This window comes from Sapajus apella, unplaced genomic scaffold, assembly GCF_009761245.1.
Source record: "Sapajus apella isolate SASKATOON/1434 unplaced genomic scaffold, GSC_monkey_1.0 scaffold2, whole genome shotgun sequence".
Classification (NCBI taxonomy): Eukaryota; Metazoa; Chordata; class Mammalia; order Primates; family Cebidae; genus Sapajus; species Sapajus apella.
The window spans coordinates 7,645,229-7,659,481 of record NW_022436942.1 but is presented as its reverse complement, the minus strand read 5'-3'; the positions used below and the strand labels follow the sequence as shown (position 1 = coordinate 7,659,481).

Sequence of the window (14,253 nt, the reverse complement as noted above, 5' to 3'; positions counted from 1 at the left end):
GTACACCACAACATTCAAATCCAGTAAAAATATCTTTTCATCTTTGCCACCCAGGTTATCGTAAGTTAATATCATCAAAAAAACTTGTCACTTACCGTAAGTGTAAAATTTTTTTATACTTAGCTTTCAATGATTTGCCTGTGGATGATTTACCTTTAGATTATCAAATATCAACCTTCTTTGATTTTTAGGTTATCATTTCCTGGAAGTAATTATTATGGGAAAAGGAACACACACTTGAAAAAAATGAGAAATTTAACAATGCATAATTAAGAAGATAAAAGCTTTGAAGGGAATAATGCAACAAAACAAGTCTTCAGTTTTGCATTTTCTAAAGTTTGCTCAGAAGAAGCAAAACTTCCACTTTCTGAGACACCCTACAATAATTCTTCCATGTATTTCATAAAACCCTAAGACAAATGAAATATTTGCCCATCATAATGAAAGGCATTAGAGAATCTTAATCACCACGACACATAATGATTTTTTCTCTTCTCATAAGAACAAATGGAATAATAAACTGTGACCATTTAATTTATGCTAATTACCACAAGATCCATATGCTTTTCCTCAGTAAGTAAATTATGTGCTGCAAGAATGGGGGGAGAAAAAGTATGTTCAGTAAAGTCTGTTAGAAATTATGCTTGATTGCTTTCTGTGTTTCTCTTAGATAAGCTAACCAGAAGAAAGCTTGCCCTTCTGAGTTTCACAAAAGCTAGTGTTATGCCACTGATAGTCTTAATTTCTGTGCTATAGGATATAATAAAAAGGCTCAAAACACCTTCCTTTTAGAACAATTGCTCAGTGATGCCCAAAGAGTTTGGCTGTGAACTACAGACAAAGGATCTGTCTCCATACTCGTAATCCCATGAGACATGACAACTTCAGGGAAATAACACCTTTGGCAGGTGGGAAAAAGAAATGTAAGTAGTAGCTGAATATTACTTGACATTATTTTGGATAGGATAAGAAATAAAAGAAAAAGAAAGGCTCTTTGCTTAGGAACTCTGATCCCTTCAAAAATACTTTAAAAGAGAAAATACGTTTTGTTAATTTACCCACTAAAAATCTAATAACTCAAAGTCCATTCATTCCCAAAGCACCAGAAAATGACGGTAAACAGATTTTCAAACAGAATAGGAAAAGGCATAATTCCATAAGGATAGAAAGAATGGAGAATTTGACAGTAAAAGCGAGCTCAACAAGATTTTGAAAATGGAAAAGCAGGTGACTGAGTGGTCACTGAAACAGAAGATATGAGAGGTGCGTAAGTGCCTGCAAGGAAGCAATGCCACAAAGCCCGGGAACGTTCAGGCAAGATACTTATAAATTCAAAAGTGAGTATGGTCCAAAACACAGAAGAGTGCAAACATTTTGGTTTAAAGTGTGTTTAAGAAACATTCAACTCCCAGAGACATCCCCTGCCACTCCAGCTGAAAATGTCCATTGACTCCAGAGTCTGGAAGGGCACACTGAGCATAGAAAGGCAATACAAAAAAAATTGGAAGTATTAGATTTTTTTAAAAATCTACCTATTAAACACTGAGATTCCCACTTGCATTTGGCTGGTAGCTAAGCTTCTACTTCCAAAGGAATAGAATCCCTTAGGAAAACAGGTTATGTGCAATTCTGAGCCGTCTATAAAACAGCCAGTTCCTATGCAATGAGTCAAGAAAGAAGTCCTCCATTAACCAAGTCCTACACATGTATACAGAACTTCTAATTAGCTTCTTGTTATTGTTATTCCTCCCTTTGAAGTGTAAACAGATAACAAAGGACCACCAGTTATATGAGAGAAGCCTATAACAATAAAGACAGCTACAAACAAATTTTTTAAAAAGTACACTTGGAGGAACCAGAGACCAAAAAGAAAGATGAACAGAATTTAGATGGAAAGAGACAATGTATTCTTGAAAGAATAATAAGATGTTCCTTAAAAAAAAGGCATTCAAAGAACAAGAACCCTTGAAAATTAAAAATGTGGTAGCATAAGCTAGAAAGCCATTCAAAGGCATGGAAGATAAAGTTAAATCCCCCAGAAAGTAACAAGGAGAAAAGAGAACAAAACATTAAGGATAAAAGATCAGAAAAACATAAGGTTAACATGGGATGTCCAATATTCAAGTAATAGAAGGTCTAGAAAGAGAAAACAGCTGTATGAGAGAAGGCATAGGGCAATATAAGCAAAGAAATAATAAAAGTAACTTTTCCAGATGTCCAGGTTGAAGGCTCCTGGCACAATGAAGGAGACAGATGTATACCAAGATTTATACAATTAGTATAAACATTGGACTTGGAGCTTAAAAGAAAATTTCAATAGTTTTCACTGAAAGAAAACTGACCACAGAGATTAGAATGGTATAGGATTCTGAATAATAACACTTAATACAAATGTTAGATAGAGCCAGAAAACATTAAGAAAACATCTTCAAAATCCCTGGGGAAAATATTTTCAATCTAGAATTTTATCCCAGACAAAGTAACAGTCAATGTGGGAGTAAAATAGAAATTTTTTCAGATGTACGAAGCCTTACATTTTATATTCCCTTATACACTTTCTTGGAAAGCTGTTAGATTATTTTCTTCACAAAAACAAGTGAAGAGTGAAGAAGAAGGCAGGAGACATACCATCCAGAAAATGAATAACTGAATGTATGAAACAGGTAAAAAGCAAATTCTCAAGGGTAATAATGAGGGAAAATTCCAAGAAAACAGCAATGTAGCAGGCCTAGAGAATTCCAAGTTCAGATTGCAGATTGAGAATTGAAAGTGATGTATGAGGAATCTCCAAGGCAAAAATCATGCACTGTGATATGGATCAGAATATTGAGAGGACACTTGCCCGGCCAGTGGGGAATTTGGTAATGAATTAGTGAACAATACAAATAATTAGGTAATTATTAAAATCTAGGAAAAATGAAAAGTTATATAAGAAAAGAAAAATAAGCTCATAGTTCAGTGGTAAAAAATTTACATAATTATATAAACATAGGTGGTAAAAATGATTGTATGGTAGGAATTCAATACATATTGCTAACACTAGTGCATAGGCATACCTCAGAGACATTGCACGTTTGGTTCCAGACTGCCACAATAAAGTGAATATCACAATAAAGTCACATGAATTTTTAAATTTTCTAATGCATATAAAAGTTATGTTTGCACTATATGGTAGCCTACTAAGTGTGCAATAGCATTATGTCTAAAACACAATGTACACACATTAATTTAAAAGGCTTTATTGCTAAAAGTTGCTAACGATCATCTGAGCCTTCAGAAAGTCATAACCTTTTTGCTGGTAGAGGCTTTAGCCTCCATGGTGACATCTGCTGGCTGATCATCGTAGTGGCTGCTGAAGGTTGTAAGCGATGTGGCAATTTCTTAAAATAAGACAATGATAAAGTTTCCTGTGTCAAGTGACTCTTCCTTTCACAACAGCTTTTTCTGTAGCACACAACACTGTTTGATAGCATTTTACCCACAGTAGAACTTCTTCCAAAAATGGAGTCAATCCTTACAAGCCCTACTGTTGCTTTATCACCTTTGTGTCATGTTCTAAATCATTAGCTGTCCTTTCAACAGTGTTCACAGTATCTTCATCAGTAGCAGATTCCATCACAGAAAACCACATTATTTGCTTGTCCATAAACAGAAAATCTTCATTTATTCAAGTTTTATCATGAGATTGCAGCAATTAAGTCACATCTTCAGGTTCCATCTTAAATTCTAGTTCTCTTGCTCTTTCCAGCACATCTGCAGTGACTTCCTCCACTAAAGTCTGTGACTTCCTCCACTAAAGTCTTGAACCCCTCAGGGTGATCCAAGAGGATTTGAGTCAACTTTTCAAAACTCCTGTTAATGTTGAGGTTTTGCCCTCCTCCCATGTTCCTAGTGGAATATAGAATAATGAATTCTTTCGAGGAAGGTTTCAATTTATGTTACTTAGATCCATCAGAGGAATCACTATTTATGGCAGCAATATTCTTACAAAGTGTGTGTTTTAAATAGTAAGACTTGAAGGTCAAGATTACTCCTGATTTATGGGCTGCAGAATGGATGTTGTTTTAGCAGGCATGAAAATAACATTCATCTCCATGTACATCTCCATCAGAGCTCTTGGGTAACTAGCTGTATTGTCAATTAGCAGTAATATTTTGAAAAGACTTCTCCTCCCTAGCTCTGAAAGTCCTAGATGGCATCTTCTTTCAAAAGAAGGTTGTTGCCACTTTGGGAGGCCGAGGCAGGTGGATCACCTGAGGTCAGGAGTTTGATACAAGCCTGACCAACATGGTGCAATCCTGTCTTTACTAAAAATACAAAAATTACCTGGATGTAGTGGCAGGCACCTGTAATCCCAGCTACTTTGGAGCCTGACGTAGCAGAATCGCTTGAAACCAGGAGGCAAAGGTTGCAGTGAACTAAGATCATGCCACTGCACTCCAGCAAAAAATATGAAGGCTGTTTCATCCATATTGAAAATCTTATTTAGTGTAGCCACCCTCAACAATTATCCTAGCTAGATCTTCTGGATAACTTGCTGTAGCTTTGCTTCACCTTCTACTTTTATGTTATGAAGACAGCTTCTTTCCTTAAACCTCATGAACCTAACTCTGTTGACTTAAAATTTTCTTCTGCAACTTCCTAATCTCTCTTAACTTTTATAGAATAGAAGAGAGAGTCTTGCTCTTCTGGCTTAAGGGAATGTTGTCTTCTATTCAGACTACTCAAACTTTTTCCAGTTCAGCAATAAGACTGTTTCACCTACTAATCATTTGTGTCTTTCTTGAAATAGTACTTTTAATTTTCTTCAAAAGACTTTTTCTTTGTATTCACAGCTTGGCTAACTGTTTGGTGCAAGTGGCTTTGCTTTTGGGCCTATCTTGGATTTCAACTTGCCCTCCTCCTGAGCTTAATCATTTCTAGCTTTGGATTTAAAGTGACAGATGTATAACTCTTTCTTTCACTTGAAAACCTGGAGACCAAGAGAGAACTATTATAACAATTGGCCTAATTTCAATATTTTTGTACTAAAGGAATAAGGGGGCCCAAGGAGAGGGCGAGAAGTGGGGCAATGGCCGGTCAGTGGAGCAGCCAGAATGCACGCAACATTTATTGATTATGCTCACCATCTTAAGACCACCACGGTGGCTCATGGCTGTAGTCTCAATATTTTGAGAGTCTGAGGCAGGAGGATTGCTTGAACCCAGGAGTTTGAGACGATCCAGGGCAACATGGCAAAACCCTGTCTTTACAAAAAAAAAAAAAAAAAACAAAAAAAAAAACATTATCCAGGCATGATGGCAAGTGCCTGTAGTTTCAGTCTCTTGGGAGACTGAGGTGAGAGGATCCTCTGAGCCTGTAGATGTCGAAGCTACAATGAGTGAGATCACACCACTGCACTCCAACTTGGGTGACACCCTGTCTCTAAAAATATATATACAAATAAATAAATCATCATCTGAAATGGGCATAAGTTAGTGGCATGCCAAAACAATTGCATTAGTAATATCAATGATCACTAACCACAGATCACCATGACAGATACAATAATAATGCCAAAGCTTAAAATATTGCAAGAATTATTAAATGTAACCCAGACACAAAGTGAGCATATGCTGTTGGAAAATGATTCTAATTGAATGAGTCTAACATTCAACAGAGGGTTGCCATAAAACTTCAATTTGTGAAAAATGTAATATCTGCAAAGTGCAATAAAGTGAGATGCAATAAAGCAGGGTACACCAGGACTCAAAACTAATAGAATAGCATTTACTTAGAAATACAAAGGCAAGGCAGGGCACTGTGGCTCATGCCTGTAATCCCAGCACTTTGGGAGGCCAAAGTGGGTGGATTGCTTGAACCCAGGAATTCCAGACCAGTCTGGCCAACTTGGGGAAACCTCATCTTTACTAAAAATACAAAAATTAACTGGGCTTGGTGACACGCACCTATAATCCCAGCTACTCAGGAGGCTGAGGCAGGAGAATCACTTGAACCTGGGAAGTGGGTTGCAGTGAGCCGAGATCATATCCACCTGCACTCCAGCCTGGGTGACAAAGCAAGACTCCTTCTCAAAATAAATAAACAAATAATAAAAACAGAAAAAAAAAAAAAGAAAGAAATTTGAGGCAAACAGAAGAAAAAGCTAAAAGTTATACGTGCTTGCCTCTGGAAAGTGGTAATAAGCAGCAAGGGAGAACTTTTTATTAATATAAGCCTTTTTGCATACTTTCTATTTTTATGACTTTTGTACATAGTTACTTTGGCAAAAATTAAAAGAAAAATCAACCTTCTGACTGGTCTGTCCCTTGGTGACCTACAATTAAACAGAATCTCATTATAATTAGAAGCATTTACATGGTCCTGAGAAGGGAATAATCCCATTTTAGCTGATCCTGAGAATCTTTTCACCAGACTCAACTCCATGAGAAAAATGTCTCAAATGTCCATTGCGTAAATTGACAAAACTGACTACGTAAGTGGAAGTGAGGCAGCAAGAGCACAAAACAGACAGAGGAAACAGAATGTGCATTTTCCCCTTCTCATTACAATGCTCTGTGCTATTGGAAAACATCTTTCCTAGAGAGGAAAGTGCAAGCTTCATTTCCTGCAAGTGAAATTTGACCACCCAAAAGGATCAGACTGGAATACTTACCGATTCATGAGGAAATGAGGTAGTGATTTTAAGAAACAGCCTAAGCCCATAACCACACATCCAGTGCCAATCATTATAGGTCTATGCAGTTTGGTTCCAAAATAACTCACAAATATAATCAACAAAAGATTTCCTAGAAAAATATTGAGAATAATCATTTTTAAAAATATGAACAAGGTCTTAATTAACAGCCTCACCCAACCATTTACATTCTAGCATTTACTGCATAATAACTATCTTAAATAATGGGATTTGTGCTAGGATTGCATTTAATAATAAATGAATAAAACACAATCCCTGCCCTCAAGAAGGGTTTTATTTTTACAATGTAGACAGATACAGAAACAAATCTCTGTGGAACACCAACATTTATAGAGAAGGAAAAAAGAGAAGCCAGTGAAAGGAACCAAAGAATGGCTCTGGGAAATGTGAAAGGCTCTATTTGTGACTGTCTAGACTTGGAAATGAGGTACCAGAGGTGTCAGCCTGCATGTGACCTCTGGCCTTTCTCTCAATGCCTGCTCCATAGAACACTCTCATGTTTTCCTATGTCCAGAAGGAGAAGCAACAGTCAAATTTAGAAAACTTCATGTTTTGTAACTCCTCATTTAAAAATACCTTCATTTTGACTAACATGATCAAGACGGGGATCTATTTTTTTTTCTACTTCTTTCCCTAGATCAGACAATGCAGATAAGTAAAAATTAGTAGACCCCAACTTCTACTGGGTCTTCAGTGAGTCTGGATTTGAGGAATAAAAATGGCAATGAAAAATGTATCCTCTTGTCTTAAGATGAAGCATTAGAATAAAGAAACTAATGGGGGAAGGCTCATCTGATGGACAGATCCTCGAAGAGTGTGGAGTAAAGAGCTGAAAAAACCAAATATATGAGAAAGGTTTTCGCAAACCATACAATTTTTAATTCAGTAAATAATATCTTCCTTGCTCTCGCTATATATAAGGAAGACCTCTGCAATGCCTCAAGATTATAAAAAGTTCAAAAATGTTTTTCCTCAAGGAGTTAATGGTTTTCTCAGTGGTGTATATTTTTAAAACTTTTCTTTCCATCTACATTTTTCTCTAGTCTGCCTTGTATGTAGAAGATATGTCCATTTGCACATTATTTTATATGGAGAGTGCCCCACCTCTGTAACTATATTAGCCACATTGACCTCTCTAGGTTTCTAACATCTCATCACTAAAGCCATCCATGTTGAAGGTAGTGTCTACAGAAGCCATTGTTTGAAATCCATATCTATTTTTTGAAAGAAGAAGGGAAGAACTTTCCTTCTTCACGTAACAGTGAGTTTATCTTTTAAACTGCCTTGCTCTGTCGGGAAATAATTGTTATGAGAAAGCATGGGAAAAGAGAAGTAAGTTTTTGTCAAAGGTATGGAGAATGCTGCCTGTGAAACTGACTGAGGAAACGTAAGCTAAGTGGTATGTCTATTGGCATTTGTAAAGTACCTCTCTTTTGTCCCTCAACACTATTTCTGATCTTCATCACTCTCTCAAGCTACCTATCACCACCCACTAGTGGTAGAAATTGTTAATATTTTCTGCTTTATCAAGAAATTTGGGACAATCAAACATGAAGGCATCTGAGTTTTCCACCTGATGGCCTGACCACCGTCCTTCAGTTTCAGAGGTTTTGGTGTCTCTCTGATCACCCAACACTAAACACACCACCAGGGTACTGCCATTTTCTTCAGCAACTTATTCTAGTAATTAAAATCTCTCATATATATGTTAAGCCTCTCTCTCTCAACTGAACTTTAGCCTAATTTCTCTAGTTTCCCTCCAAACTTTCCAAAATGTTCATCCATATTCATAGATTCCACTTTTTCCCATCCCTAATCCCCTAAAGTTGTTCCTACCTCTACTGCTTTCTAGTTTCCAAATTTGCTAAAACAAAAAGTGCCCTGGCAAAGATCATCAGTTATCTCCATATTGTGAAACCCAGGGGATAGTTCTTCATCCTTATCTAACTGGATATTTCTGATGCTTTTGACACTGCTGATACATGTGCTTTTGTTTTTGTTTGCAAATTTCTACTCCTTTGTCTTTCACAATACTATTTGCTCCTGGTTCCCCCTCTAGCTTCTCTGACCATTCCTTCTCTTAACATTGCTGTAGACTCCTTTTCTTCCATTTGTGCTTTAAATGCCTGGGCAACTCAGGATCTATTCTTTGTCCACTGTAATTGTCACCCGATGTCCTCTCCCTGAATAACCTCATAAATTTTTTCTCTAGTTTTAGCAAATGCCTACTTACTTGCTAATCAATAGCTCCAGCCCAGATAGCTCCCCAGTGCTTCAGTCTCCTATAACTGCAATGTGAACATATGACTTTGTCACCAATTGTCATCAATAGAAGTTAAAGACATGTTCAGATGACAATATGGCTGTTGCAAATAATTCAAAATATTGACACAATAATTACTTTTAAATTAGTAAATAATTACTTTTAATGAGTTGATTAAAAGTACAAATATTACTATATAAAAATTTGTTTTAATATCTTGATAATTCTACTTCAATATAATTGGTTTCTTTTGCACCCATGTAGTTCTTTTTTATGCAATTGAAATTGTTATTCCAGGGTCACATGGTGTTAGATTGCTAAAAGGGTCCTTGACACAGAAAAGTTAACAACCTCTTTCAATCCTCAGAGACACTTCCTCACCTAGAGAATTAGAAAATAAATACCATAGCAGGCACACAAAGCTCTTCATAACCCATTGCCCACCCTTGCTCATTTCTCCAGGCTCATATCTTAATACTTTCCAACTTTATCTTGGCTAGCCAATGTTATCAGGCTGAATGTTGCTCCTCACTGTGGGTAACACCCACCATGGGCATCGTGGGAGGAGAACTGTCCAGACCCCAGGCACAATTAGTGCCTGAAGAATATCTTAGTCTATAGTGCTATTACTCAGCTATTTCCTTTATATAATCTTTTATATATAATCATATATTAGTTTATAGAATTAGTGCCTGAAGTATAACTTACTGCTTACATATTTCTAGCTTATATAATCATACTTAATAGTTATATCTAGCATACTTAGTTCTATATAATCTTTCTATATAATCATATAGGTATTGTAGTCAGAGCTGACACATTTAGTACCGATTTATAGAATCCATCTATATAACCATATAGTAGTTTGTAGTAGGAAGAATGCCTAGAGAAGTCACAGAACAGAAGCAGTACATGGGAAAACAGCCAGACCAGGACAAGAACCAAAGACCCAGGCGGTGGCATCTCTGCCTGAAAGGGCATATGCTGTATGGCAGGCTTGGAGCAACAGCCTCTACTCCTGATAAAGGAGTTGTAGTACCTTGCATCCAGTTCCTGTGGAAAGTAGACCTCAGGCCTGAGATCCTGGAAATAACTGAGGGAGAAGAACCCCTCTGGTGTGATCAGTCATGGTGGCTATACACCCTTGTCAGTCTTTTCTCACTTCTGTGCTAGCTCAAATCATCCTCCCATAAATATCTTAAGAGAAGAGCACAAGTCTGTCAGCTCCCACTGCATTGGTTTACAAGTATCCTTCTATTAGAAATCCTTTGAAGTCTCCAGTCCCCAGATAAGAAGTGTTGCGCATGACACCTGTTGTACAGAGCCTACCTCCTTGCCTTGGTGACTTAATGGGGGTGGATCCCTTTTCTGTACACGACCCTCTACTACTGCACACGGCATGGCCCCCTACCGCACACAGCCCACCTCTTTGCCCAAGTGACATAATGGGGTGGCCCCCTCACTTGTGACTCACATGATTATGTATGCCCTATTACTAAGCCTATAGATGATGACCTCACTCACGACCCTGCCCCCTGCTTGTATCTAATAAATACAGATGCTCCTGGGGATTTGGGGCCCTCGCTGATCTCCACTCACAGGTGGCATGGCCCCCCGAGTCCAGATGCTCTTCACCAGTTCTTCAGTGTCCTGTCTCTTTACTTCTCGGATCCTGCACCTCAGCACAGCAAAAAGGACACCCCACAACCCTGTGGGGCCCTACAGTCTTACACTCACATAGGCTATTACACTGCATCATTCTTAGGGTGCTTCTTCTTCTATTGGAATTTTATTCACACTTACTTAACCTCATTTCTTCTCCTAGAAAACTTTTAGTTATCCTTCAAGAGTCTGCCTTTCCTAAATGAGTCTGAGTTCCTTTTGTTCCTGTAAGACCTTATACATATCTGTGCCTCCAAACTTACTTCATTCAATTAATGTTATTATCATTTGCATCTCTACCTTCTATTAGATCATGAGCTCAGTCTATTCATGGGCTATACACGAAGTTAGTTCTAACTGTCTCACTGGGATCAGCACACAGGTGATATAGGGTAAGATGTAAGGAAGTTGAACACTGGTAGACAAGATCAAGAATCATCTGTTTCAGTTTTGCTTCTCCTCAATCCTGATATTTTTTTGAATATGGGTTAAGTATATTAAAGACAATTATCACCTTGAAGAAAGCGGAAGCTGTTATAAAACTAGAAGGGAGTGACACTCGTATTTCTATATAACTTTTTCATGGGGAACTCTTTCTTTCCTTCATTCTCACTCTCTGTGTTCACATATTCCCAATCATCCACAAAAACCAGAGTCTACAAGTAGACTTTATTTTTCCCTAGAGGCTGCTTCTGAAATAAATTCAGAGAGATATGAAAGCAACTTTTTCTTCTCTGTACTTGGAAAAAGAATTGTCAACCTCCCAAACCAAATAGCAGAAAAATATTTGCATTTTCATTTGTAAGACAATTTCTTCAGTCTCCAACAATATCTTGTACATCTTCTAGGTGTTCTATCTGTATCTTCTAAATACAAAGACGGAGCCCTTAGCTTCCCTTAGGGTTGTGAAATGATAGATTTAAATATAAGTACTCTAAATACTCCTCCATTCATGCTACATACTAAGAAACTATTAGAATAAAAAGAACAATGGTGGGGTATGTGGCAATATTTAGGTGCTATTATGAGGTAATATTTAAATAAATTATTTCCAAGCACATTATGAGCTTAGCTAATCAATCAGTATTAGAAAACATATAACTCGATCAGGTTAAATAACCTATAACAGCAAATAAGGAGGATAAAATTCAGAGTAGCTCCATAGATAAGACAAAATACAAAAACAAGAAATGCAAAAATAATTCATTACCAATCTCAAAGCTTCCATTAATGAATCCAACTAGAGATGTTGGGATGTTGAATTGTCTCTCTATTTGTGTGAGCATGGAATTCATATAAGATCCAGAGAGTGTTTTGGATACATATGCACACGTTATTGCCAATAGAAACATCTAGGAAAAAATAAGTAAGAAAACATACAAAAAATTATTTTTAAATTGTATACTTGTGGTCTGTTGACAAATGTCTTCCATCATAAGACTGATTGTCTCCAACTTAAGTAACCTTTGAATTTGCAAGAAACTTTAAAATGTAGTCTGCTCCTCTTGTCTGTCATACTGTGATTTATCTCTGAAAACTCAAAGTGAGACTAATTTTGTAGGCAGTTGCAGCCTCAATATTTTCTAAGCACACTTGTGCATACATAGAAACAGTCATTCTACGTAATACACAGCTGATGATTTAAACAAGTTTTCAGAACTACAATGCTATCTAAAGTACAAAAGAGTTCATACATATACTGTAATGAAAAGAAAGAATGCAGAATTATACGAAGACATTATTTTGGTAGCAAATATGCTTAAGTTCTCTCTGCAGGACAACAAGTCCACAGATAACCTTGGCTGACCCACTTTTTTCTGTTCTTGCTTGTAATTCTTGGTCAGAAACGTTCTGCATTCTCAGCAATGAAGGAAATATCAAGAATAATCTGAGTTATGACTTCATTCTTCCTATAGTAGATGCTCTGCAACCCTTGAGCTCAGCAATCCCAGCTGTTTCTAGGGGCTATAAGCCTGGGGCAGAGTGTTTTCAGGGTTTCTCAGCTGCAGTGTAACTGGAGGGCCACACAAAAAGGAGACTCAATTTATTTGGGGAAGCTTTCCTGAATATTAGAGAATCAGCTCACATGGACCCTGGCCTTCCATTTATTCTTACTGCCTGCCTAATATGTATGCCATAAATTTCCATATGTTTAATTAATCATACTTTCTATGAATTGATACAGTTCCAGAAAACAGTAAGGTTGATGTAATTCATAACAACATCAGGGACAAGTTCACAGATAGAACCACTGTAATCACCAGGAGTTAGTATGGTTTTACTAAAAATATGAAAAGTTAAAGTTCTGATAGGTTTATTAAATTTAAAAAGATAGCTTTTAGTAAGAGATTTTAAAGCAGGAGCATTGCATACTTGTAATAGTATAGTTAGGTAGATTAATTACTACTTCAAAATAAACGAATTATAGATAGATTTACATCAACTTGAACAGTGGTCTTGTGTCACATGCCATAGGGATTTTTGCTTCATCCTATTAAAGATACTTTCTGGTGACACTTGCATCCTGGGATACCATTTGACTTACTATCTACCTAGCACACTCAAATTCTTAAAATTCTCACACTTTCCACCTTTCACACCTCCAGTCTTGAGCCAATCACACAGCTTGTTCTCTATTTCACATATTCCCTTCAAGTGAATTCACAACTTTTTCTGTTTCTCAGTCTCCAACCCAGCCACATGTTCTTTCTTCATGACCAGCAAATGATATTAGCAACTTCACCTGCAAACTTACCTCTATCCCTACCTTCTCTAATTTTCCTATGTCTTTAGAAAGATCAGTGTCCCTCTCCTACACAATAAAATACCTCCAATCCTGCTCTCGAATCCATTCTTTCCATTTCTAAGATTCTAATTCATCCATTATTGCTCTTTTTTCTCTTTCTCTCTCTTTTTTAATAGTTCAGTGCTTTTATATAATATTCCTCCAGTTATAATGCCTTTCTTTCCTTTGTTCATCTGGTAAATATATAATTAATTTTGAAGACTCAGGTATTTTATGACTTCTATCGTGAAGCCTCCCTTTCCTCTTTGCTCCCCAGGTAAGCCTTAACCATTCACTCTTTATCTCCCCACCCTATGCTGTGCCTAACTTGATTACAGCCTCTATTACAGTGCACTTTATTTATGGGTTTGGATGTCTATAGGTTCCTCTCTCATTATTCTGTGAAGAAGTCAGAGACAGGAGCCATATGCTATTTACCCTTGTGTCTCTGGTGCCTACTAAGTGCCTGACAAATAGTAGGCACCCAATGCAAGTTTATTGAATTAATGACAGAGTAAGCATCAAAATATCTTGAACAAATTAGAGCTGAAAGGAATATGAAATTTAATAAGATTAAATATAGTGTTTCATCCATCTGGACTGCTACAACAAAATACCCTAAGCTGAGTGGCTAATAAACAGCAGAAAATTAATTCTCACAGTTTCAAAGACTGGAAAGTCCAAGATCAAGGCACTAGCAAATTGAGCTGGGTGAGGCCTGTGAACTCAAAATTGTATCCAAGACAGTTCTCAATCAATTTAGAAAGTTTATTTTGCCAAGATTAAGGTCATGCCCATAACACAGCCTCAGGATGTTCTGACAATATGTATGCAAGGTGGTCAGGG

General features: G+C 37.0%; 1 protein-coding gene across 4 annotated transcripts in view; it reads right to left on the bottom strand.

Annotated features, from left to right (window-relative positions):
* The window catches only part of SLCO1A2 (solute carrier organic anion transporter family member 1A2), a 60,570-nt gene that overhangs the window by 36,646 nt on the left and 9,671 nt on the right, over window positions 1-14,253 (bottom strand). For 3 of the 4 annotated variants that reach the window (XM_032287748.1, XM_032287767.1, XM_032287758.1), the window contains 2 exons: window positions 11,833-11,974; window positions 6,656-6,788 (listed from right to left, as the gene is read on the bottom strand). In XM_032287748.1, coding sequence (XP_032143639.1) covers window positions 6,656-6,788; window positions 11,833-11,974 — 275 coding nt within the window. The remainder of the gene's footprint in view (window positions 1-6,655; window positions 6,789-11,832; window positions 11,975-14,253) is intronic. The other variant, XM_032287777.1, reaches the window with a different exon arrangement.